The sequence below is a fragment of the Zootermopsis nevadensis genome, unplaced genomic scaffold, assembly GCF_977971745.1.
Source record: "Zootermopsis nevadensis isolate Lab colony 2312 unplaced genomic scaffold, Znev_1.0 Znev_ptg000012l, whole genome shotgun sequence".
NCBI lineage: Eukaryota > Metazoa > Arthropoda > Insecta > Blattodea > Termopsidae > Zootermopsis > Zootermopsis nevadensis.
Genome location: NW_028259144.1, coordinates 3,076,904 through 3,103,940, shown reverse-complemented (window position 1 = coordinate 3,103,940; position 27,037 = coordinate 3,076,904). Strand labels below are relative to the sequence as shown.

At 36.2% G+C, this 27,037-nt stretch overlaps 2 protein-coding genes across 16 annotated transcripts in view; one reads left to right on the top strand and one right to left on the bottom strand.

Moving 5' to 3' along the window:
- Positions 1 to 25,363, top strand: part of teq (Tequila) — a 32,412-nt gene extending 7,049 nt beyond the window's left edge. The window contains exons 8-24 of one of the 4 annotated variants that reach the window (XR_002547218.2): positions 374 to 527; positions 1,079 to 1,324; positions 2,205 to 2,456; positions 3,062 to 3,168; positions 3,446 to 3,624; positions 4,304 to 4,463; positions 5,321 to 5,447; positions 5,976 to 6,220; positions 6,495 to 6,647; positions 7,859 to 8,197; positions 9,154 to 9,324; positions 10,386 to 10,535; positions 11,253 to 11,484; positions 12,864 to 13,043; positions 13,852 to 13,991; positions 15,406 to 17,970; positions 24,088 to 25,363. Coding sequence is in view for 3 of the 4 variants with exons in the window: in XM_022087188.2 (XP_021942880.2) it covers positions 374 to 527; positions 1,079 to 1,324; positions 2,205 to 2,456; positions 3,062 to 3,168; positions 3,446 to 3,624; positions 4,304 to 4,463; positions 5,321 to 5,447; positions 5,976 to 6,220; positions 6,495 to 6,647; positions 7,859 to 8,197; positions 9,154 to 9,324; positions 10,386 to 10,535; positions 11,253 to 11,484; positions 12,864 to 13,043; positions 13,852 to 13,988 (2,832 nt within the window). In the remaining variant the exon portion in view is untranslated. Of the gene's footprint in view, positions 1 to 373; positions 528 to 1,078; positions 1,325 to 2,204; positions 2,457 to 3,061; positions 3,169 to 3,445; positions 3,625 to 4,303; positions 4,464 to 5,320; positions 5,448 to 5,975; positions 6,221 to 6,494; positions 6,648 to 7,858; positions 8,198 to 9,153; positions 9,325 to 10,385; positions 10,536 to 11,252; positions 11,485 to 12,863; positions 13,044 to 13,851; positions 13,992 to 15,405; positions 18,442 to 24,087 lie in introns of those variants that run through there. The other 3 variants (XM_022087188.2, XM_087347591.1, XM_022087187.2) reach the window with 3 other exon arrangements.
- LOC110841540 (caspase-1) lies at positions 15,116 to 24,089 on the bottom strand. 12 transcript variants are annotated; one of them, XM_087347599.1, is made up of 8 exons: positions 23,179 to 24,089; positions 22,443 to 22,461; positions 21,378 to 21,575; positions 20,350 to 20,618; positions 18,634 to 18,878; positions 16,937 to 17,121; positions 16,047 to 16,185; positions 15,116 to 15,825 (listed from the first exon to the last, which is right to left on the bottom strand). In XM_087347599.1, exons 2-8 carry the CDS (start codon positions 22,458 to 22,460, stop codon positions 15,602 to 15,604), a joined length of 1,278 nt encoding a protein of 425 aa, XP_087203725.1. In that variant the 5' UTR covers position 22,461; positions 23,179 to 24,089; the 3' UTR covers positions 15,116 to 15,601. The 12 variants fall into 12 exon arrangements, with proteins under 12 accessions (XP_087203725.1, XP_087203726.1, XP_087203733.1 ...); XM_087347600.1 differs by lacking the exon at positions 21,378 to 21,575 and adding an exon at positions 21,075 to 21,141 and having other exon boundaries at positions 20,350 to 20,886; XM_087347607.1 differs by lacking the exon at positions 21,378 to 21,575 and adding an exon at positions 21,075 to 21,141.
- Positions 25,364 to 27,037: the final 1,674 nt, after the last annotated feature.

Here is a 27,037-nt window from a genome sequence, read left to right as displayed (position 1 = left end):
CAAAAATAAGTTGAAATGGAGTTTAATTATAATATACATTTTGTTTTAAATGTATCAAAAGAAGTGATGTCTATAGAAATTACTGCTTTTTATGATATTTATGAAATGTCAGTAAATATTTTTTTCAAAACCTGCATTTTCCTCATGTTAGAATCTCTGACAGTCTTGTTGATTATTGTCAGCTCATTATCAAGGCACATTATCAAGGCACATACGGACACATCAGAGGCAGAAAATTATGAAACATTATGTGGCGGACCTTGACATGGAGTGTATGTTCCCAGTCCTCCACTGAGTGATTATGTTAAATGTGAACCTATGGAGACAACCAGGCAGTTAATAGGTCTGAAGGAAGCTCTGTCTGTTGTTGCAGGAAGAGAGTGACTTCATATCTGAATGGCTGCTGCAGATTCAGCCAAACATAACAAACATTCTTACTGCAGGTGTAGGTGTGTCTGTATTACAGCGTCCATTGTGGGTTTGGGAAGGGTCTCTTGCACCATTCAAATTTACCAAATGGTGGTCAGGTATGTCCCAATAGATCATATTTAAAATAAATCACATTTTGACCCTTTCACTAGTCAAAGTTTTTCATGGTTCATACTCTGGTTTATGGAAAGAAGGAATAGCGCGTGACAGTTTAACAGCTACACATTGGGTTTTTATTTTTTGAAGAAAATTATCACTATCTGTTGATGAATTTTTCCAACTATCAGTTTAAAATGTCAAATTTAGTGGAATTTGCTGATGTAATCATCTCTATGGTATGTGTCATAGGAAAGGTGAAGGACATTTTGTTATTCTTATTGACAGATGTCTGTGTTGTAATGTGTCAGGTACACCAACTCACCTGCAACAAATGTATAATGATTGTGAAAGTGTTAAATTTTCCTGGGTTTGAGGAAAAAATACAAAAGAGATTTCTTATATCATAATTTGTGTTAGGTGTGGAGAAAAGTCTTTATAAATCTAGAGTAGACCGACTGTTAAAAACACTTATTCAACCAGTCCATTTAATGTAATGTAAGATTGTAAAATGAAGTATGTGAACAGTGAAATATGAATTTCTGCTTATTAGGTTGGACAAACAACCTGAGGAGCCCACCTAAAACAGGGGATAGGCCAATCTGTATTGTCGCCAAGCGTGTCTTCCCATGTGAACATGCTTACTACACGAGTGATGGCATCAGTGATGTTGGCATTGACTCACATGAACATCAGAGTGTCAGAATGTGTGCTGCAAATTATTTCTACTGGGACACTGAAGACTGTAGCATCACACACAGCCATCCTTACGTCTGTGAGAGACCACTTGATGATATTGGTGAGTCAGTTGGAAAGGTAACGTAATTTACTTTGTATGTGGGAAGGCCCAAGTAAGAAATCTTGGTCCAAAGGTCAGCTATTTTGTGTGAGGTTTTTAATAGTTTTTCTCAGTCCCTGCAGGCAAGTTCCTAAGTACAGTTGCACATCCTTGTCGATGTACCATTCTGAAATCATTATACTATTTGATGGTGAATAACTGATGCAGTTTAAAAAGTGTTGTATAAATAAACCAAGAATCAATGGGAAGTACTTATAATGTTAACTTTTCAGTATGTTAACTTATTAAGAGTTTTGGTAATGGCTATGTGGCTAGTCTGAGAAATTGGTGTAGCTTCACTGGTAAGCATTTTGCGTCACTTCTGTGTAGCAACCCAAAACCAGCCTGACCAAGCTGCATTGCTTGTTAGATCCTCTCACTAAATTTGAAATTAATGTAGCTGAAAGTGAGAGATAGATTAATGGGCAATCACTAATGTTACAGTCCAACGTTTTGGAGACTGTCTGTCTCCATCATCAGGGTAGTGTGTTGGATTGTAACTCCAAACTTCCATGGCTGATTGCCTGAGAAGTCTTTGTTGCATTTAGTTGTTGTGAAAGCTTCATATCTTGTCTAGAGTGAGTAATGTGTTTAAAATCAGCTCACCTGCTCTGGTTATTTATGAATGTCCAGACAAACTGTCAAACTTCAAGCATAGTGCCTTAAATTAGGTCATTACTACTTCCTCCAACAGTTTCTCTAATTTATTGTTCACTAATGATCATATCATTCAATGCTATATAGTCTGAGCTGCTTATGGCATCATTAAATGAAGTACCAATTTTCCCACTGTATGCTGTAACTTGTGTGAATAATTGTAAGCACATTATTAATGTTTCAGGTTGTGTGAATGTAGAAAAGTACAATTACCAGGGTTCTGCTAATGTGACAGCTAGTGGCTTGCCCTGTTTACACTGGGACGACCCTCTAATCATTCCAAAGCTCAGCTACAGGGTGTCAGAGAGGGAGAGGAATACCACTCTCACGGGTCACAATTACTGTCGAAATGTAGGAGGTGAATCACAGCCATGGTGCTTTGCAGGGAAACAGAGGAATCGGCAACCATGTGCCATCCCATCTTGCTGGAACAAAGGTATGTTATTACTACGGTATTCATGCAACCAGTAATTATGAATATTATGGTTATAGTTGCATACCAGGTTATAAATTATGTTAAACAGTCTCCATTTGAAGACAGTGAAGACATTGCTGAGGAGGGTGAATGTAAGAGACAGAAGCCACATAACAAAGAATCACGCAATAATAATGAACCTTGTGTTGCTAAACGCTGGAAACGCCACGTCTCTTCAGGGAGACTCGGTGAATGTGAAAGACATTTCATCCATTGGAATGCAGGAATGAGACTGCCATCATGAAGAAAAGATTGGTTATTGATAAATTTAATAGTGAAAAATTAAAAATTACTGAAACACCAATCATTGAGGATGTAAATAATTTGAAGCTCTTGAGGCTGTAGGTGATCAGATATTAAGCCCCATAGACATTGTGTTTAATCTGAACACCCTTCAGTTGGATTTCTAATGTGTTTTACTGTCAGGTTTGTTAGTTATTTGATAGTTGTTTATTCTCTATAAATGTATTCAGTTTTAACTGTAGTCTTGTATTTTGTTATTTAAATTGGATGTATTTAATTTTTCTTAAGTTAGATGAGGTGAATGTCTTGCTGCGTTGTTACAGGCATTGAGAAAGTATTTACAGTGACTGCACGTGGGTGCAGACAAGGAGAGTTTAAGTGTCGATCTGGAGAATGTATCACAGACAGGTGGAAATGTGATGGCAAGAAGGTAAAGTACAAATCTATTTGCTGTTTTAATTTGGTTGAAAATGAAGGCATATATGCTTTGCAGTTGTTTGTTTACCAGGAGTTATTATCCAGTCAGCAGCCTCTTAGTACAGAGGTTTAAATTCCTCTATTCCCATATATAATAAAAGGTTAGAATATATGGTGCCAATTTAGTATGGACTCAAATATGTCAGACAAGTTCCCTCGCTAAAACTAGAATGGAATCGGACAGAAAACAGTGTACTGTTCCTTGTAAATTCATGACTTAATTTTTCCAGGATTGTTCTAATGGTCTTGATGAGCGTGATTGTGGAGGCATTTTTGAAAATGTTTCTAAACATTCGAACCATCGTCTGGAGCATCATGATAGAGAGAAATGGCTGCAGACAGATGCTGGTACCTGTTCTCAGCATTGTCATGAAGCAAAGGAGTTTATCTGTAGATCCTTCAGTCATTTGTAAGATTGTCAGTTTTTATTTAGGTTAATGAAAGCAAATTTAAATATAAATGCTATTTCTCATGGTTGTTGGAATTTCTGGTTTAGGTACTCATCATCATTAGGGCTTAAAAAATATACAAATATACAATCGTTTGCTTAGTTTTGTAGATAGAATTGTTCCACAAAATATGCAGATGCCTGTATCATGATATTATTTTTAACTTACCTACATGAAGCAGAGCCTTTGTGAAACTGATAGTTCCTGAGAATGACAAGCTATTACCTGCCTTTTATGGAGTGTGAAGGTTCTTTACTGTGTTTGCTGTAGCTTGTTAGTGGATGCTATCCTAAGCCAAATTTAGAAATCCCACAAGTTAACTTTCTGGGTGTAAAACACCATTAATACCAAAACTGAACATTAGACATAATACTGAGGTAGTTCCAGCAACCTCTCACCCGTAAAGCCTGTTTCTGCAATATTCATCTTAATGCTATCCTCCGAAATATTTCTTGGTCTAACAAATGGTTGCGTTGAATCAATTGCCCCATAAAATTATGTGTCATTTCTTGTTTGCCTCATTCTATTTGCATGTCTGGTAATTTTAAATGTTAATATATGCATGCAGGGTAACTCACAGATAACTGGCATTTTTATTTACTGGCCATGAAAGAGTGAAGTATTTGATGGATTTGACAGGAAGCAAGACTCAGTGTGTCTTCTGAGTGATAGTAATATTGGATTGTCAGGCAGTCTAGTGGCAGAAGACGGTTGGGACTATTATGAGGTGAAATCGCTGTCAGTCAAGTGTGATGACAAGTTCCACTGTGATAATGGAAAGTGTATCAACATAAGCCTGGTAAGCCTGGTTCAGTTTAACATATAACATTTACTTCTATAATGAAATTTATGCAATGTTTTTGGAATTTAAAATGATCGTTTTAGATATAAATTAATATCGAAAGAAGCACGGCGAGCTTGCTATATGCACGGCCGACACCATCGATGAGTCGTGTGACGATTGCGAAAGGGAGAGAAATGACGAGGAGGGGGAAGACGACGAATGGAAGCCCGAAGCTGTGCCGAGTTTTACTGAAGCACATGCGGCATTGGTGAAAAAGTGAATTCGTTCTTTTATGCGCACAATATTTTTGAAGGTGATGAGGAAAACGTTTTAAACATGGAAAGGGCTCTGTTTCGCTTAAAACGTAAAGTTATCCATTAAAGACTTCTTTTGGCAAAAAGAAGTAACTTTGAAACAGGTTTTATGTGTATTATTTTATGTATGCAAAAGAGAAAAATGCACTATTTTAAAGTTTTCTCATTTTTAATGCTTTCCCGCAACTGTCGTTTTCCCGTATTCATCGTTTTTATTTCTCTCCCCTGTCAAAAACAATGCATCGAGGTTTCACTGTAATTTATTGCAACTATCTTCAGTGTCAGAAACAAAATACTTTGTCAGCAGAGGTGAGAAATGTGAATTATTCATGTCTGTAGATTGTAAAGGTGTAATAATGGCCATTTATACAAGAACTTTGTTAATATTTTGTATGAAAATATGTAAACTTCCTTGTATTCGTTTTTATTAAATGATAGTGTAAGTCTCAGGTTACAATCAGGAAATGATTGGGCATAGGTTAAGTAGAATAAGAATCAATAATTTCAGTAATACTTGTTTTGAATGGAGCAAACATTCTGTTTGTCTATACTTTTCAGGTATGTAATGGCAAGAACAACTGTGGAGATAGGTCAGATGAGAAGAATTGCTCTGCTGCATATCTTGATTACAGTATTCGGCTGGCAGGAAGTAACATTTCTCATGAGGGTCGTGTAGAAGTCAAAGGTGAGTAACAGGCTAAAAAGAGAAATTCACTCTTTCACTGTGTTAGTTTAAATCCATTAATAAATATTCATTTATTTCTGTACAGATCCTGTAATGAACTGTAATAACTCAGTCAGATATAAGCTGGATAACTTGTGTTTGATTCCCAGCTGGGACTGTAATTTTTCTTCTTTTCCCCATGTCCAAACTAATTGGAACCCACCCAGCCTGTATCTAGTGAGAAATTAGGGTTCTTTACCTTGGTGAAAAGTGGCCAGGTGGGAAGCTGACCAAAACGAGGTCTAGAATGAGTGGAACTTTACTTCCACTCATTCTTTACTTTACTTGTGTGCCACATTTATGCCTCACTAGCAAATGTTTGGCCGTAAGGAAACATTTTTGCTTCTTATTTTTCTGCTTATGCGTGTATACCTGACTCCTGGCAGTTGGATCAGTTAACATATTAGACTCACATATTGTTGTGTCTAATGAAGAAAGAATAAAGTGTATCTGACATAAATTTATAAAATATGTAATGTATTTTTGCAGTGTTTGGTCAATGGGGTCTAATATGTGATGATTTATTTGGGCTGCGAGATGCTGAAGTTGTCTGCAGAGAACTGGGATTTCCATTGGGGGCAGCAAAAATATTGCCACCTGGATCATATATTAACCGTGACCACACAGAAGATGCAATATTTCTGGTGGATGACCTGATGTGTCTCGGCAATGAAAGTTCTATCCTGGAGTGTGAATTTGAAGGCTGGGGAGTGCACGATTGCCTTCGTGAGGAAGTAAGTATTGTGTTGCATGTTTTGCACAAAGTGAACACATACATAAATTGTGTTTAATTCTAAAAATAATTGAATGTATAGACACTAAACATTGTCAGGAAAAATGTCATTCATGGAAAGAGACATCTCAGAAGATGAAAGCATAGATGGAAATTTAATATTAAAATGTGCCTTATAGAAGAAGTTTATGAGGATTTTAACTTGCTAGTGTATGTCCAGATACAGGCTTTTGCAGTCAAGGGCAAAGAATAATTCTCAACTGTATGTTTGTCAGGCTGTAAGTGTGATGTGCAGCGTGCCAGATCAGATATGTGCTTCTGGCTTCTGGAAGTGTGAAAGCACCATGGAGTGTGTTCCAATTGCATACCTCTGTGACAACATAGATGATTGTGATGATGCAAGTGATGAAGATCCCACTTTGTGTAACGTGAGTGTAATATTTAATTGACAAGGTAAATGCACATGTGAGGGGTAGTTGGCAATCTTAATGTGTTTTGAAGAAGGTAGAAAGAAAGTGCTTTGATATTACTCTCAACTAAAAATTTCATGTTATTTCAGAAGCTGATGTTACAGGACCAATAATTAGAGTGTATTGTCAATTAAGTATTTAATATTTTTATTCAATGTTAATGTAAGTTTTTTAAGATAGTTCTGATCTGTTGCTGTTATAATTTCATCAGTATCATGACCATTACCTGCAGCATTGCTTTTAAACTTGGTCCTTATTATCCAGCGGGTAACCAAAGAGTGTGTGTGTGTGTGTGTGTCAGATCTAACTGTATTTATACTATAAAATTAATTTTAAACTGAAGGTATAGCTTAAAAAGATGGTCATATAAATTATCATGTGGTCAGAATTGTTAAGAAGCTTATAAACGCTTTTGTACACCTCCACTTTATACCAATAATGACCACACTGGCCTAACAGATTGTAGTTCAGACAGTCCATTAAAATAAGTAAGTTTTTAGCCTTTTCCATGATACAGAAATTCTGAATTCTGTTAATATCATTAATTTTCTCTGTCAGTGAAAATAAACTGTCTTGACCTCCGTTGACAACTGAGGATGTTTGTGACATTTTATCCATTGAAATTATGAACTGACATCAAAGCATACAAACATGCAGTGATATTTATTTTTAAATTAAACTTGCACAGAATGTAGACACATAAATACATACTTAAAAATAATGAGGAAATTGTAGCATTAGACTGTGAGATTTGAGGTTCTCTTGGCATTGATAATGTCAGTGTTTGTTTGTCTTCTAGTGTGAAGTACTGTGTGAACCTGTAGGTAGATACCAGTATTTCAGAGAAATTTTGGTATCTTCTTACAGGACCACACAGTGTTACAACGCAGATGATCATTAATGTAGCACTACAGTGTTGAGAAAAATTTGGAAATATTATTGTACCAGTAAACCTATTCAATGTTTCTTGACTCCAGGTTTTCCTTCCTTTATTTTTCAGTTTTATTAATCAAAAATCAATGATCTTGACGTGAAATTTCTTTCATTTAACGTTCTCTTCAGTTAGTGCTTGTCCAGACAAACCTTTAATTATATTTTCATTGTACTGGGAAGGAAGATATTCAGGATTATGTTGTTTACTGACATTTGTGTTTAAAATTCATTTACAGTCACCAATAGAGCTGCGACTGGTGGGTGGAACAAACAACATGGAAGGGCGTGTGGAAGTGCGGTACCATGGAATATGGGGGACTGTTTGTGATGATGACTTCACAGTTCCTGCTGCTACAGTCATCTGTCGTTCACTGGGATTTGGTGGTCCAGCACAGGCCAAGAAGGATGGCTTTTTTGGCCCTGGAGAAGGTCAGATCTGGTTGGACCAGTTACATTGTACAGGCAACGAGACAGGAATAACAGAGTGCCTGCATTCTTATTGGGGTGAGCACAACTGTCAACACAGTGAGGATGCAGCAGTTATCTGCATGCCCGGAGACATTCGTCAGTCACTGGTAAGCTCTAAAATAACAGCTGTTCAAAATATTTTTAATGTTTTCAGCACAACATTTCATATATGTCTACACCAACAGTGTTATGACAAAAAGAATGAGCAAATGCACCCATAGAAAGGTGTTTAAAGATGCAGTTTGATTATGCATTATGTGAGCCTGCTGCCTAGATATTTGTAATGGACTTTAAACTGAGGAAATGTGAGCTACACTGATATATAATAGTGGGAACTAGACAACATTTTTGATTTTAAACATGTAATATGTATTATTAGTATTTTCGTTAAATCACTGAGCTATATGCAAATATTGTCTCGGGCACATAACATCTACTGTAGATACTTCTATAATATTTATTCTATACATATTCCTCTCTGCTTAACACTTAGTAAAATGTGCCCAAAATAGGTATTTAGGTCCTTTAGTAATATCAGTCTTAAAATTTATTGAAGTGAATGGTACTCAGACATAGTAATACTTATATGTCATTAAAATTAATATGTGATTAATTTTTGTAAATCATTAAATATAGTAACTAATTTGATGGAAACAAGGCCATTTTCAGAGGCTGATAATTGCTCACATTCTGTGCCTTTTATGAAACCCAAAGGGGCACTACTGAATTCACAAGAGCCTACCAATGGGCCCTTTTCCAAGCCAGATGAATCTGGTCCTCATCCTCACACCATATTTATTTAAAGTTAATTTTAATTGTTTCCTTCCATCAACATCTCCCAGCTGATGTCTTCCATTTATATTTGTAACAAAAATTCTGTGTACATTTTTTTTTATTAAGCAGGTCTGTTATTAAACCTGTTTGTGAAATGTGTGACACAAATTGAACATATGTTAATTTTGTTTTGTGAATATTATGCATTAGACTGCATTATATTCTTGTTAATTACTAGAGTTATTTCTTCAAACATACTTGAAGATTTCATGTGATCCTGTGTATTTAGAACCCACATGAGATGGATGCTGAATCTCGTACAAGTGATGTTCTGCTAGTCAACAACATTCTTCCATCTGATTGTGGCAAAAGAAGCGTAGACTACATGAAACTGGCTGATGACCAGAAGGCTCGTGTTGTGGGGGGCTACGAGGTGCTAAAGGGAAGCTATCCATGGCAGGTAACAAGTGAAAGGTTAAGTTGTAAGTTCTTGTGACTCATTTTGTCTGAGCAGTAGAATCATGAATTAATGTTATGATGCTTTCCATGTAGCATTCAGTTTCTGTGGTCCAAGAACCATTATCTCAGTGTTATGTTTGCTACATTTAAGGTTTGTTTTCTTCTGAATTTAGTGTTCATGTCCATGGTTACTCAGAGAAAGGTTAAATAGGGATATCACTGTGTATATTGTCCAGTAATCTAGGTACACAAGAGTACAGTTGGTACTCCAGTTCTTTTCATTACTAAAATAATCACTTTGTATTCAAACATCATCATGCATCACGAGTATAAAGGTTTGTGATGATGGTGTATTATTACAGTAGCAAACTTCTTGGACGTTATCTGTTGTCCTAGTTGTAATTTAAAATTACATTTTGGATATCATAATCTGTCCCCATCCTCAGGTGAAACCTAGTCACTAGAGCTAGTGACTGTCTCCAGAAATAAATTCCAATCTCCAAAACATAATTGTTAATTAATATTAGGATAATGGATAATGTAAAAGAAGTTTGTTATTGTAATGACACCATGAGGTTTGGATGAAGTTAGGATTTAAGACAGGTGTACATTTCACCTTAAATAATTTGAAAATATTGTCAGTTAATCAAGTGCTTTTTTAAATTTACAGTCAGTTTTTACTGAGCTGCTGGCATAAAAATTTCCATATTGTGAACAGTTCTAATATTCAGTCTTCAATGTCTCTTTGCGCATTCTCTTTTAATTCGCTGTAAATTTTCCAAAAATGTTTGCCTTCCAGTAATCGTTGCATAGTGCTCCAAGTTCAGTTATTGCCTCGCCTAAGTTGTATAGTACAAGTGGCAGTGAGTACATTATCAGAATCTCTGTGCTCAGTTAAGGCACCACCTCTGGCCAGGCACTTAGCTGGACTCAGAGTAAAGAAGTTAACTATTATATTCTTGTTACTCATGATCTGTATATTAATTCTTTCAGTAGTACTGCCTTGTAGATATATTGTAATGTGAAATTTTGTGTTTTATTGGACAACTCTTGTTTGAACAGGCAAGTGTGAGGGTGAGAACGGGAGGGAAGTCTGTACATTGGTGTGGAGCAGTAGTGATCTCACCTCTCCATATTCTCACTGCTGGACACTGTATGCAAGACTACACCAAGGGTGCCTACTTTATCAGGGTTGGAGATCATGACACAGAGGTGCGTAGAATTTCACATCTTTGTCAGTTCAGACAGTAATTATATTGCATTCTCAAATGTAAATTATATAATTAATGCACATGTCTTCCACAATTGATTTTTGCAAATACATTGCATTGAAAAACTATTTTTAAATTGCAGTTGAAGAGTAGCTTAATGAGATTTATACTTCATGTTGTATGTCAGTTTTGGTACAAAGAAATAGTTTCTGAGAAAATGATGTAGTTTGGTTTCAATTTTGTGTTCTACAGTGACACTTTGTTGTTAAAATTTGAAAATATTGCCATTAGACAATTCATTTTATATAAACTAGAAGAAGTAAGAAGAATTAATGATATCTGTATTCAATTTTATTGCTTCCATCAGAATAAAAGTCAACCAAACTTATCAGTTAAAATTTATGTTATTTTGAAATACTTCTTTTTCTGAAATCTCAGTTCAGACGTAGTTGTGTCACTTCAGACTAATATGACCTCAGTCAATAATGGATAATTTATGGGCACACACATAGACATAATGCCATTATAAGCCTCAGTTTGCATGTAACATACTGCGAAAAGGCTAAATGATGTTGTTATTATATATAAATGACAGCTGGTACATATGCACAACATCTGTAGACGTAATATCTAATTACTTACAGATGGCTTTGAAGATAAAATGTATAATGGAACTTATCAGGATTGTATGATATTAATGGTTGTTGTTTTCATACAGGAAGTTGAAGGAACAGAACAAGAATTGAACATTGATGAGATATACTTGCATGAGGAGTTCAACAAGGGCATGCGTCTAAACAATGACATTGCTTTGGTAAAAATGAAGGGGTTGGGAATCCGGTTAGGTCCGGAGATCATGCCTGCCTGTTTACCACATCATGGTATCCAGTACGCACCAGGTCTCAACTGTACCATATCAGGCTGGGGCTCAATGAAAGCAGCTGGTTCAGGTGAATGCAACAAACATTTAGTAGGAAACCTCAGATATGGAATATAGCATTTATCTGTAGATTTAATTTATTTCATATTATCCATAATATGTACCATATTCTGAGGCGTGGGCCTTGTGCCACTTGGTCGCTGGGACCGTGGGTTCGAATCCCACTCAAGCCATGGATGTTCTTCTGTGTTGTGCTGTCCTGTGTACAGGTAGAGGCCTTGCGACGGGTCGATCCCTCGTCCATGGAGTCCTACTGACTGTCTATAGATCAAGCCAACGAAAAGTTGGGACCCGCAGTGCTAAGGCACTTGAAAAACGGTTCGTTCCCAGTATATACCATATTAAACATTTTTTCAAATACATGTACATTATGTTGAGGTCTATATATTATGTTGTGTATGTTTTACCTTTTACTTTTTGTGAGAAAAATGAGAAAATATGATTTGAGTTTCATCGTAAGTAGAGATTATATTGGACTGGACAGGTAATGACCAAAATTAAATTGACTGAATAACTTTCAGTGTAGATTTTGAATGGTAATTTAATAAAAATCCTGTCAGTGCGATTGGAGATAAAACATGCACATGGATGGACCAACACAACTCCCTGCATTACACATTCTTTTCATGTGTTTAAGTAAAGAACACATAAAGAAGATACACAAATTCGTACCGTGTGTTTTCTTCAAACACAACTGTGAAAGTGCTACCAATATGACAGATTCCACAGCAGTGGAATTTTTCTGAGAGACTGGTAGATGTGTTTATATTCCTATAGAAATTCAGTTTGTTGATTTTCTAACATTTAGGTACCTAAATAAAGATGTTTGTAGCATAATTGCATCCATTCTGTGTTGTATACTTGAATTTCTCATATAATTACAGATTAGTAGAGTCCACAGAAATGTGAGAATATTAGTTCTGAAAGTACGAACACTTAATGATTTAGGCTACCCTAACCCTAATTCTAAACCCTGATGATGGAGGCAGGGGTAGTTTCTGAAATGTTGAAAACTTTATTGTGCCCTTAACAGCGTTGGTTGCTTCAGAAGACTTATTTGCATTCATTCACTGTGGAACCTTCAAATGTTATATAACTCTAATTCTAACCATGTTTTTAGGACATGAAATAGTGTTTAGTTATCTAAGATTTGAAGCTCTCACAGCAAAGATATTGATTGTGGTCTTGTGGTTTGTAACACTACGTGGTCTTGCAGGTGTTTAAGAAGGTTCTGAATGAAAATAGTTCCTTCTACAGAGAGAATAAATGTTGGTAACTGCTTACAGGAACACAATGCCATAACTCAGAAGACGAGAAGTGATGTGTTTAATTGGGTTTAGGCTGAAAGTCAAGTGTGCTGACTCTTAACTGTTCTTCTATCACATACAGGCTATTCCCGTCATCTGAGGGCCACTTGGATCCCCTTGCTGCCCCATGAAACATGTAAGGCCAGCTTTGTGTATGGCACAAAAGCAGTAGGAGAGGGGATGTTTTGTGCTGGTATGCTGGAAGGCGGAGTGGACTCCTGTCAAGGGGACTCAGGAGGACCTCTTATCTGTCTCATTAATGGTAAGATACCATTTATTTCAGGTTATTGAGTTTTTCCATCACTTATAGGTTTCTTCTTTTCTTTTATTGGTGTATAACACAAGAATAATTCACATGGCATTTTTTAATGATGCAGCAGTTGCATGTTGATGGACATTGCTGTTATACAGGCACATCAGGTTAATTTGTTATTTCCTGATGTTACTGTACCAAATCCACCATTTTTTGACTTTCTAATCAGTGGCACCACTCTTTACAGATTTTCCACAAATATATTTAAATGAGTCAGCTTTGTCTACATTAACATCTGTAGCCAATTGATAGTTCACAAAGCCATAATTTTTTATATACATTCTTTCTATTACTTTATTTTACCACTCCACACATTGAAAAGTATGGTTACGTAGAAGAAGATGGCTATGTGTATATGTAGTGCTCATTACTACTACTACTACTACTACTGCTGCTGCTACTGCTATCATCATCATCATCATTTTCATCTATGAAGAAAATAAAATCAGGTTTAAGAAGCTGTCTCACAAACAAAATGTCATTTGTGTCATTTAAAAAACCTTCGTATACAAGTCAGTGGCAAGAGAAATGTTTACAAATGTGCAGCAGTAGATATTTTTTTAAGTCCTCTGGAGTGATATTGGAGTAGTGATTAAATAAACTAATACTGCTTATTGCTAAATATCTTTAGAAGTAAATTTGGTATAGGTCAGTGGATATGTTCCCTATCCCTGCATTTACACATTAACCCTGCTCCTTTGCTAAATTTACGGATTTTATATCCTGTTCCTCCGTTGAAGTTTATATAATTCTGCAGGTGAATTTACATTATATGGAATCACAAGTTGGGGTCATGGCTGTGGAAGACCAAACAAACCTGGTGTGTATTCCAGTGTCAGCTTCTACAGAGACTGGATTGATAATAAGCTGGAAGACTCCATGTCAGGACACTAGCAGGTAATAATAACTTAAGTTATGTCTTCTCACTAGTCATATAATTTCCTGAAGGCTTGTCATCAAAATGGAAACTCATCACTTGACTTTATTCTGAATAATTTCAGTCAGTAGTTAGCACTCCTACTTAGTATGTAGAAAGTCTGGATTTTATTCTTAGGCCAGCTATACTGACTGAAATTTTTCTGTGGTTTTCCTCACTCCTTTCAGCAGAATATATTGTTATGTATTATATAAAATCCAGTTTGATGTTTCGTTGGATATTTCTCAGGTTACTGTCACAGTGGCTTAAAATTTCTCGGTAATGGTGATAGATAGAAATATGATCTATTTTACAAGTGTTGCTATTGTTGACAAAAATGTTGCAGTTGGTATTTTTCTTTCTTATTCTGTGTTCAAAGGGGTGGTAAAAGAACACAGGAGACGGGAAGGTAGGAGATAAAGGTACAAAAGGGATAAGGAAAAGCTGAAAGGGGGTAAAGGATGAAGATGTGAAAGAAGTCATTCTTCATTGACTTAAAACAGACCTTTTTCACTAGTAAACCAAAATATTAGGTAATAGTCTTTTTGTACACTTAAAACAAAATTCTATCATTGTTAATAACTGATATAAAAGTTTGTCCCGCTACGTGCCGCACAGGCGCTTGGGGTGAGTGGAGGTATAGCTCCTCTCTTTCTTGACCTCGGCGCTCGTGGGGGTGAGTGGTCAGCATCACGCACTGGCCGCACTTTACCCCCGGGAAAGGACCCCGGTACCCATTGTAGAGGAGGCTGGGTGGGCCCCAGAGCCAGTCTGGACGCAGAGGCTAGGGGAAAAATCCTCTGTCCCCGTCAGGGATCGAACCCCGGTCGTCCAGCCCGTAGCTAGTCACTATACTGACTGAGCTATCCCGGCTCCTGTTAATAACTGATATAAATTTTGTAAATGCATTAACTACGGAATTTCATATATACTCATTTGTGTTTCTTCAGCAAAGGAATTACTGCACCTTACTGTCTCATTGTATGAAATTTCAGGTGTGGTCTGTTTATACTTTTGCAAAGGGGTTATCAGCCTTTTACAAGTGTGGGGCCATTTGATTCTATCTGATTAACTTAAGGGCTGCCAAATTATAAATTACAATGCATTGAAATGTTATGGTAGTTTATTGAAATTCTACTAACATATTGTCACAGACAGGTTCACAATTACTCACTAAATTTCTTTAACAAATTTGTTGTTTTCTTATTTTTATTAATTACTGACTGAATTAAATTTTTAATTTAAGTGGTAACTACTGTTTCTTCATTATACATAGCAATATGTTACTACAAAAATGTAAATGAGCCACACAAAACACATTGGCAGGATGTTCTAGAATGTGAAACTTTCCTATTTTAAATATTAATTTTTCTGTTTTCTGTTTTCTGTTTTCAGGGTTTTGTCTTTTGATTTATGCACGTACTTCAGTACCTAATCAGGTATTATCCTCAATGTTCATTAACATTTATTTACTTTACATTGTACTGGACACCAACATAACTGAAGAGTTAAAACCACTTCATAGCGGAGGTTAAAAGTTTTTAAAATTATTATAGATCTTATTCTGCAGTTGGAGATCTTTCACTGGCTTTCAGCTTTTAGGATGAAAGTGAAGGTCTCGTGTCAACATGGAGGTAATGGATGGAACTTGTTTTTGTTTGTGGAACTGCTTCACATTGCTGTCTGATTCCAACTGTGTGACACGCCGGGTTGTCCTTGTTAGTATCTGTAGCAAATTATCAGTTGAATTTAGCTCCTTGCAGAGAGACTGGATGAACCAAGTTCCTGTGTCCAGATTACGAAATGAATAGAAGCCTGTGAAATTAAGAAATATGTCTCATTGCCATGATAATGATCATTGGGTTGAAACAGAGGAAATATGCAGGATCTGAGGTTTTCAAAGTGATGTGAATTTGTATGTAGGTGTCTTCTGGGTTGTTACTTGTTGTATTTTGTCTGCATGCCTATTGTGCTTTAGAATTGCTTTGTAGCTCGTAGTGATTTACTGTAAACGTTTTTATTTAATTATACTGTACCTTCCATAGTGCTATATGCAATTAGAAAATCAGCATGAGTTGGGATCTTGTATGGGGATGGGCTGGAATCAAACTCTGTCCGTGTACCTCTTTGTTGTTTCATCTTGATTCCTGCATCCAGCTCCCTTCCCCGACATGCCTGAAATATAAAATTATTTCACAGCTGATTTTGCAAAGAAGTATACTTAATATCTCACAAAGTCACTGAACATGTTTAAGACACATTCAGTCCTCAGTTTAGTTATTTTTGTCTTATAACTTCAGTTGATTGGTATGTTTGATAGTTTTTAACAGCTGATGCATATAAGGTGTCATGTAGAAGTAGGCTATATTACTGACGCTTCAGAGACTTTTCTGCGTCTTCAAGTCTAAGTAACTAGTCTGATGTCTCTCCCAGTACTGGTACTTGTAGTACAGGTCCACAGGTCAGTGAGACAAACTTATAAATGGCTGGATGGGGGATGAATGAGTAGGATGTCTGGAACATTGGGAAACCTGAGTGGAGGGTGCAACTAGGGGCAAAATAGGGATACTGTTATATTAGCGAAACAGCCCCATTACAACAACAGCCATTTGTGAATCCACCTACATCAGAACTTCAGTAGGAAAGAATGACTTTTCTTTGGGTCATCATGAATATGTATTCGAAAGACCTAAGTAACTTTTTTCTTAAGATGGCTGTCTTGCTGCCCAACAACCCAGAAGACAGCTATCTTCAGACTCACTGCCTTGAAAACCTCAAATCCTACAACTTTTTTATTCTGGTCTATGGGAATATATTATACTCATAAGATTATCATACTAAATGAACAATGTCAGTATTTCAGTACAGTAGAAAAATCTGTGCAAAAAGTGGTCCATTTTGGTAGTATAGAAATAAATGGCTGTGCCTGTATGAAGAAAAGTTTGGGCTTTCCAGCCAATGTAGGACACTTGTCAGCTGTAAAAGGTTTCCAGAGTATATCCACACTGTAGAATATGCTGCTGTCTCGAGGTACAAGAAGTCCATTCTCTTCTCCATGTGTCAGTACTATCACTGCTATGCAGTCAGCATCTGAGTGGTCTTCCTCAGCCACTAGAACAAAATTAGAATATTATAATCTTTTTATTATTTTTTTGGTTTCCAATTTATTTTCTTGCTTATTTTTGAAAATCTGAAGGCTTTTGTATTATTTACTGATGGATGCTTCTTGTGAACATGGTGATGAACCTTAAAGTTCCATAAAAAGTAGAGAATTTCTTGACTAACAGTGTGTGTTGTTAGCTTTTTAGGAAGGACTCAGGATATACAGTGAAACATCGATACATCGTATTTTACGATGAATAAGGGAAACCTACAGTTGCGGGAAATAATTAAAATGAAAAATAATATAATGCATTTTTCTCTTTGGCATACATAAAACAATACACATAAAACTTATTTCAAAGTTACTTCTTTTTGCCCAAGAAGCATTTAATGGACATCTGTTTTGTCGAAACTTTGAGTTGAGTTTTAGTTGAAACAGGGCCCTTTCTATGTTAAAAATGTTTTCTTTATCACCTTTACAAATATTGTGCTCATAGAAGAATTCACTTTTGCACCAATTCAGCACGTGCTTCGGCAAAACTCGGATATACTTCGGGCTCACATTCGTCGTCTTCCGCTTCCGCCCCTTTCGCGAATGTCACACGAGCCATAGATGGTGTCGAACGTGCACGTGGCAATCTCGCTGTGCGTCTTTCGATATTAATTTATATTTTAAATTCGAAGAACATTGCGTAAATTTCGTTATAATTTCTCAGAAACGATCAGTGCGGGAAAATTGTTGGCCAGGACTAAGGTTTTCGAACGAGTGATACGATAAAACGACAGTAGTTCGGGGAACGATGGATGGAGGTTTCACTGTCTATCACCAAGGATTTACACAACGGGAATATATATTTTGTAAGTGTTGTAGAAATCCATAAAATATATTTGGTTTTTTTTAGTACTTGCATCGTATATGCTCGTTTTAAGAAAATCACAGTTATAGTAACAATACCCAATAAGTATCTGCCATTGAAAATGGTTCCCAAGCTCCTACAATCACAGTGTCATATAGATGACTTCTGATCAATCTATAATACAGGTAATATAGCTGGACAGCAGACAAGTATCATACTGAACTGAAATGGACCTTTTCAGTGCCAGACCACAGTGCTCATTTTCCTGTTCTTGTTACATTAAAATTCTATATGTATCTTACACTCAGTGTCAACATGAAAAGTATCCAGACTTTTGTAAAGACTTCTGTGGTAATAAGTTCTGAAAAACAAGTTTATTTCTGCTGATTCTACTTGATTTTCACCAGTGTATTTTATTAGATACATAATACCTTGCAATGTATGAACCAACCAGTAAATCATCCAATACTTATTAATAGAACACATCTGGTATCAGACCCCACCATTAACATGATCTTCAGCTAGTTCAGTCATTCACATCCTCACTCTGTGTTTCCCTGCAATCCATTTTTATATTATCCCATTTATTTATGAGCATTTCAAGAGGTCAGTTTCCAAGGGATTTGATTTTCCCCACATCATCAGTGATTAAAGGTCTACATACATGCAGTTATAACTTTTTTGATCTTTGAATACTCCAGGTTGTTATGAATGGTGACATCAAATAGAAGGGAACTGAAGGCTTCTCGTAAGTTTTCAACATCAATGTGAGATCCTTCTCTAGGTGCATAATTTCTTGTTTCAAACATGTCATGGTTAAAAATGACAGCATGGCCCCTCCGTTTATGCTGCATGTTGTATTCATCTGCGTTCCAGTCCACAGGCATATCTGCTTCCACTGCTATACATCTGTACATGGCAAGGTTCATAAAATCCAACAGTCTGACTGCTTTTGGCGACACAGTTGTCTTACTTTTTTTAACAATCTCTATTATATTATCATAATTTCATCATAAATTATAAGAATTTATAAAATCTATCTGAAAATGTCGCAGACTTACAATGCTTAGACACAACATTAACAGATCAAAATTATATTCATTTTGAAATTCTTATCAAATTAAATTTGTAATATATTTAATGGTGTTTTACACTGAGTCTTTTAACTTCCTTTCTTGTCTTTCTAAACATAAAGACAAAATTATATAGGACTTTAATTGTACCTGCTCTTTGTCTGGGTTTGAGACTCAGTTTCTGATTGTGAGAAGGGAAGGAAGAAGGGAAGAACACTGATTAAGGACACTTGAGAACAGTGCTGAGGAGAGGCATATTGATGTTAGAAGAATGAGATGGGTGGGGCATGTGGCACGCATGGAGAGGCAAGAGGTGTGCACTTGTATTGATCAGGAAGCCCGAGGGGAACAGACCGTTGGGGAGACTAGACATAGATGGGAAGATAATCAGGATCTATCAGAGATAGGAAAGGAGACTGGGTTTTGTTGGCCCAATACAGGGTTTGGTGGAGGGCTTTGGTTAGTTCGGTGATGAACCTTTGGGTTCCGTAAGCCATCTAGTTAGTTAGTTATACACATAGTGAGTGTTACAACCCGTAAGACCATCATCAACATCAACATCTTCACTGCCATGAAAACCTCAATCTATGTCAGTGCTGAGGAGAATATCTCAGTATAACAGCAGATTAACAGAATAATGGAGAAAATTTCACAACTGTTGCCTTTTATCTGATATTCATGTGATTAAATCAAAATTATCAGCTGGGCAGTGAAAAGTGTCATGGGAAGACCATTTTGGAGGTGTATGTGTGGATGAGATGAAAAAATTGAACTTCATCATACAAGCAGGTACTTATCCATCCACCTTTTCCTGACAGCATTAACACTTGTATCATGAAGGTAATGAATATATAACAGTGATCTGTGATCAAACCTAAAGGGTCTACCATTCTACAAATTTACATGAATTTTAATTGAAAATATTGTATAAAATGCACTGGTTATATAATGTTTACTGAGAAATGGCAGAGGCTTATGAAAGGAAGACCACAGCAAATTGGATTCAAAGCTAGGAACAACAGTTCAATTTGAGGTGCCCAGGTGAATGATAATATTTGTAGTTCACTTATTTAACCTAAACATAGATGCAGTGCCATGAAAAAGTAGGCACTATAATAGCATTTATATGTGCTCTGATAACTTTATACCTATAACTTGGAAAATATGTAGGAGATTCCAGCTGTGGCCTGCTTTTTAATTAAGAAAATATTAGTCAGGTTAGACAGTTACCTGATGGGGATTTGATCTGAGGGATCTCTTCAAATATGAAGCAAGAATGCTAACCACTACATGATGTTTACTTTTACCTGGAGTCATCCTTGTAGCTACTATTGGCTTCCAGTGGTGTAGATGGAGTTGCATCGGTGACATCTTTGGAGGATCTGTCATCAGATGTCCATGCTTGTTCCTCCTGATTCCATTCCATGCTAACAGTTGGCTTCATGTCTAGGGTTGTTGGTCGCTCAGCCCCACCCACAGCCTTGTCAACTTCTGTGATTTTAGTCTCCTTATCATTAACTTCACTATGTTTATCACCAATATAGTCTACCACATCTGAACTTCTACGTTGAGTCGACTGAAATTCAACATGTATATTCAGCGTTTTGCTGGTGCTTCTTTCTGTAAATACTGATGCTTCACCAATACTATCAATTACATCTGATCCACGCCTTTCTTGATGTGGCTTAAGTTTTGTTTGTATCCCTGTGCCTTTAGCATTGATATGTGTTTCTGTTTCAGCTTCAGCAGTAGCTCTTGTACTATGTTTCTCCATTCTTACTATCACATATTTTGTTAACTCTGAAGTTACCTTCTTCGTAAAATCAGTGTCTGTGGGAGTTTACCTACACAGTGATTTAAACAATCATGAGTTTTATGAAGCTGTATGAACTAATAATTTATTGCCGAGTTTGAAATGGTTGAATGAACATGAAGAATGTGTGAGGATGATGTGGAATGAATCAGTTGTTAATTACTTTAATGTTGTGGTTATTTGTCTGAAGGTATTGAAAAAAATGTTAGAATAACCTACCTTAAGATTTTAAGTTACTGTCTTTTGAATGTGAGCTAGATATGAGATGAGCTAACTAGTTTGATATCTGCAACAAAGAAAATGAGGAACAAATATGGGCATAAAAACACAGGCTCTTGAAAACTCATTTCCTGTGAATTGCCATCACATAATCAGTTAGTCTTATCTTGTGGATGTGGTATGAAAGATAGGACAGTTAACATGGTAACATGTGCATATCTAAATTCCCAGAGCTTTTAAACTAAATTAACCCTTGGTACCTGCTATACTGCAACATATGACATTCCATGAAGTGTAACTTACTCTTTTGTTTAAAACTGAAAACTGTTGGAATGTGATTTTTCTTTCATTGTTGGCTTCTTTTAGGTTCATCTGTTTCATGACCACAAAACCACTTGTGCCAGTATAAGTGTTTGCTGTTTTTAGTTTAATATTTGTTAGGATTAGCAGACCGATTCCAGTATTATGGGAGAATTGATTTTCATAAACATTGGACCATCTCTGAAATTTCAACAAAAAGTGATTTCCATGAATGTCAGACTGAGTCCCAACATTGGAACAGTTGCTGAACTGTGTCAAACAGACAATCTGAAAGGGTTAAACTGAAGTAGAAATGTTGGGGTGTGGAGATTCTGTGGGCTTGAAAAATACAGCATAGCTTCCTTGTCTGCCATTCTTTCCAGTTAACCTAACAAATTATACTTTCATAGCACTTGCTGCTAAATAACCTCAGAAGTTGATAAAGTATAGTTACATGATTTAAAAGTTCAAAATTTTTTGAGTTGTCATCACAACTATTTGTGCACAACATTCTCACTAATAAGTCCAGCTTCAGTGTATTTATGTTCATTGTGCACTCTTTGTGAACAGTGCATGAAAGGAACATGTATGAGGAAGTCCTGTCTGTCTGCAGGTTTCATTTTCAATGCTGAATGGATTAAAAAAAGTATTAAGGGTCTGCACTAATATTTATCAGGTACATTTAATCTTCAGTTCATATTGGCCCCATGTACATGAATTTGAACATGTTTTTTCTCAAAAGCAGTCCATTGTACAAACAGTTGATGTATAATATCAAGTATATATATCCCTAGCTTCGTAACAATGGATTTGTTTGTATGTAACAGATTAACATCAAGGCCAATGAAGTGCAGAGATAATGCATTGCATCTGCTTAATTCACAATGATAATCTAGTAAGGAAAAGATAATTTCAGTTATTCTTTATATTTATCAATCCTTTGTCTTATGCTATCTTTGGTTCTCTGTTGACAGACACCTCTTTTGTATTCTTTGTCTGTCACAATATATTCCAGTTGTAAAAAAAAAATTTACAGTATCATAATAGGTTAGAAAGAGGCATACTCACATACAGGTTCATAAACATTCTGTAAACAAACATAAAATTTTGTGAAAGGGTTAAAAATGGCTTGTTAACAAGACTGTTTGATAAAATATTGAGAAATGTAACTTCTGTCATTTTTGATTGGAATTTGTTTAATGAGCCAGTCACTGCAGTCTAAGGCATAGGTCTTGGCTGCTGAAAAATTAGGATCATGGGATCGAGTCCCACTCGAGGCATGGGTGTGTGTCGGTGTTTTCTTGTTTTATGCTTCCTTGTGTACATAGAAACCTTTTGACAGGCTTACTTCACCATCCAAGGGTCCTAACAAATGTGGTTAAGGTTAGGACGAAGTATAGGAGGTGTGGGTGTAACACTCCATTGGTTAGGGTTAATTGACAGAATATTCCTTCAAATAGTCTGTGGCCCCTGAGTCCTTCCAAATCCTTACATGCTCGCCAATCATTGTCATTAATCATCTCAATCTCTGACTGCCGTGTTGAAACATTTCCATTAAATAACTTACTGATAAACTTCGCATTCTGGCTACTATCACTCCCAAAGGAAATTCACATATCCCTTGTATCCAGTGGATAGATTGCATGGCTATGGAATTTTGTTTTGAAAACAAAAATGCCATTGCCACTGCTGACAATAAAACCACAGACATCCAGTTTGTAGCCTGTCTGTCCAGTACTGCACAAAATAAACAAAGAAACAGTAAGTGTTATGACTTACCAGAACTGTAAGTGTTATGACTTACCAGAACTGTTTTGCTGTCACTGTCACCACTCTAACAGAATGTGAAATTTGTCTGGCTTGCAAAAGCACTGCATCACATTCTAAGCTTTACATTGTTTTCGTGCTATATATGGTGAGAGATAAGGCCTGTCATTATGGCAAGAGCATGTATAGATATCTAGACACCTCCCACTTTACTAGGAAGACTGATATAAATAATCTTTCCAATTAATTGTCCCAGTTTCATACATTACAGTATTTCCACCTGTTCATGTTTTATGCACAATTCAGACTTACATTCGAGAAGCTTGTTCAGTTCTTCTGATTTGGGCTTTGTTAGACTACTTTCCTTATTTTATAAGAAAAGACAGGCTTATGGCATGTCTATGTCTACCCACAATTGAGAGATTTTCACAAAACTTGGTATGAATGTCATGGGTAGCGTTGGTATAATTTGTTATGAAGTATTTGTCATTAAAGTGGAAGAATTAAGGCAGCAGTATTAATTCTGAGTTACGGGAGTTTAAGAAGAACGTGTTTTTGGCTTTCTGAGATTATTGAAGCTGATAAAACTAAAATAGGATGTAAGAAATATTGCACTTTGTTTATATTGTGATTGCGATTTATGTTTTGTCTGCTTGTAAAATCATAAAAGAGCTTGAGATGTTTATTTAATACTGTCATAATAAACTTGTTGTTTGCACATTGTCACAAATACCAGCCTCTAAAAATAAATGTGCAATAGTCTGGTACATATAAAAATTAAGTCTCTGAGTGAATGTAGATATTGCCCATTTGAATGCTGTTGGCACACAAGCACTCAACAGAATTTTGAACGAAATGTGTCATTACATTTTTTAATGCTGCATATAGTGCGTATTTGTAGCAGAACATGAACATTTGATATTAACTGCGTAACTACTGTTTACAGACGGAGACATGACAAGGCAGTTTTGCTCAGCTCCTTGGTACTACTACACTTACCAAAACAACTGTATGGTACTAGAATGCCCAAGATTACCTGCTCCCCCACCGTAATTGCCTCAGCTTCCAGTCTGGACAGTACTCGATTAGTTTTCCATCATTTTTCAGTAGAAGACCTCCAGTGGGTAAGTGGTAACAAAGTGCATCTGCTGGCAGGGTTATATAAAACTCATATCCCAACTCCTGGCAGGAACTGCCTGACCTGCCACAGAATTTGTTTAGAACAGAATTTATTTATAATTTCAAGGTGCCTGTTGTGCTTAGAACAATGATTCTGGGACATTTATGGCAACACTGTTCAACAGTATATGAAACCATATCCACACACTGCAATATCCAGTACTTAACACGATCTTGGATAACGCTGCACTGTTGTATGAATAATTGTAGTGGCAGGTGCTGTTAGTGTTTTGAAATTAGTCTTCCAGCTCTTGCCTCCTGGGATAAGAGCATTGCATGTGACTGTGGCAATAAATGCACTGTAGAAGGGGATTGGTTTGTACTAAATAAAGCTGTGACTTTGGTCATGTGTTGTCGTTTTCAAGAAACTTTTAGTGAAGGTTTTACTTATTATTATTATTATTGGCCATCTGGCTGTTGATACAGCACACAAATAATAAAGAATTGAATTGAAGAATTGAATTGAATTATTATCCCATGTATTCACCACTTTATGGGGTATGTACTTCCATGTACCCGAGACAGACCTTGTCCCTAAGGTACATAGGGCAGCAGCTATTTCCGGGATCCATCTATTATTATTATCCCATCTCTTCACCACTTTATGGGGTATGTACTTCCATGTACCCGAGACAGACCTTATCCCTAAGGTACATAGGGCAGCAGCTATTTCCGGGATACATTTTGTTTTTAATATGTATTACATTATTATTATTATTAACAAAGATCATGTTTTGCTTACTGAGGTCAGTCAGCTTTTTAAACAATAATCATTGTTTTTTATTGTTTATTTAGTATAACATTTTATTTTGTATGTTGTTTGTCCAAAATTGAATTGATTTTTATTTAATTATTATTTTACTTATCCATAACATTTAGCTCATTTACTTATTAATTATTTTGCAATAAATCAGTATAGTACATTTATATATTCAGTTGTTTGCTTTTGTATTGTAATGTTTGTATTGTTGTTAGTGCTTGGCTGTTATTGGCTTTTTTGGCTGTTGTCAAGCACTTTAATAAATGAATTGAATTGAATTGAATTAGTCACCATTTTACAGGGTTTTTACTTCTGTGTACCTGAGACAAGCTTTGTCCCTGACATGTGTAGTGGAGCAGCTGAAATACATTTTGTTTTTTAATATGTGTTAAATACATTAAGGATGAGGGATTGTATGTTTCACATGAGCATCTTTTGATGTTCTATAATGGCAGTTTTCAGAAGTTCCCTAATGCCATGTTCACCTGAGATGTTGGCCAAGTATTGTTATGTATTGAGGATCAAAATAATTTTTCTCAGTTATTGACCATGTAACGCCACGTTTACATTTATACAGTTTATATTTATACAGTTAATTTTGTTATAGATTTAACACAATCATATTTTTCTTGGCTGATCAGAGTAATATACCATATGTGTCTTGCAAAAGCTAAAGGATAGGATATGTTTCAAGATCCATGTCATGTAAGTTTTGGACATTCTTATAGATTGACATACGTCTGAAGAGCATTTGAATATCTGTTGATAAATATAAAGATGGTTTTGTAGGTACTATTTAAAATTTTATGCATACTAATATTTTTACTCATAATAACTCTAGATCACAGGTTTTGAGTAGAGATGTGGGTCAGGATATTCTTTTTCCACAAGGTAAAGGCTCTGAGTAAGGAACATCTCCCAGTAAACTAGCTGTGACAAGTACTTGTCCTGATGGTATATATCATATCAGATACTTGACACTCATTATTCATATGGTCAGTTCAGAAATTGAAAGGCACAACAAGGTTAAAACACTTGAGTAAGACACTAAAAGTTGAATGTTATAACGTTGCATTTTAATCAGTTTAAATAATAAAAATCTATGGAATTTGAACCACTGCCTCACCGAACCCTAAAGTTATCAGTCCAGCGCCTAGACCCCTAGACCACCAGACATGATGTCATAATGCTGTTTAAAACTTCCTCATAAGTCATCTATGCGTAATGTAAGATATGAGGAAGTTTCAAAACGTGAGCTGGCATGAGTTCGGTTGCGTAGTGGTTAAGGTACTAGGGTTTGGTTGTAAGTGTGTCTAGTATTAAGTGTTCCGTGTTCAAATCCCCATGTATGCTATGTTTTAAGGTATCACCAGTGGCAGCAGCAGCACCAGCACAGTAATATATGATGTAATTAATGTTGATTTGTTGTGTTGTGGGGCGGAACCCCTAGAAAAATCCGGTTATAATAGAACATTCTTTTGTATAATTTTCCAACATTTTCTATCATTTTGTATCATTTGCTGTGGGGGGAAACCCAAAGAAATTCCAAAAAAAAAAATTTTTTTTGAATAGAAGCAGACAGGAAAAGAATCGCATTAATTTTTAAAATCTTTCAGAATAAGGAAAACAAATGAGCTTGAAGTAGTAACAAACTAATAAATCATTTTGTGGGTCTGGTTACGAGCGGTCTCAGGCTGGATGTGGTGCACTGACACACTGCTCTAGATATTCAGAATGAAGGATTTGGCTACTAGGGTGCAGCACCGGAAAGGAGTAGGAAACTGCATAAGTTCCTACAGTTACGTGTGCTTATGTTGCTAGTAATCTTGCAACAGAATCAGAAAATAACGTTGTAGAATGGTAGGCATACGGGAAACAATTTCTACGAGGTAAAGGCGTTCCAACTTGTCAAAACTCATGTGTGGGACAGTCAAGTATTTCTTGCGTTGCTTGTGTG

Bases quoted from the DNA above. Each gene is read 5' to 3' on its own strand.
- LOC110841540 (XM_087347599.1), bottom strand. The intron at 18,879-20,349 runs GTAAAAGTAAAC...TGCCATGTACAG, and splicing joins AGCTACAAGGATGACTCCAG to ATGTATAGCAGTGGAAGCAG. The intron at 16,186-16,936 runs GCACAGCCATTT...TTTATATTTCAG, and splicing joins CCAAACTTTTCTTCATACAG to GCATGTCGGGGAAGGGAGCT.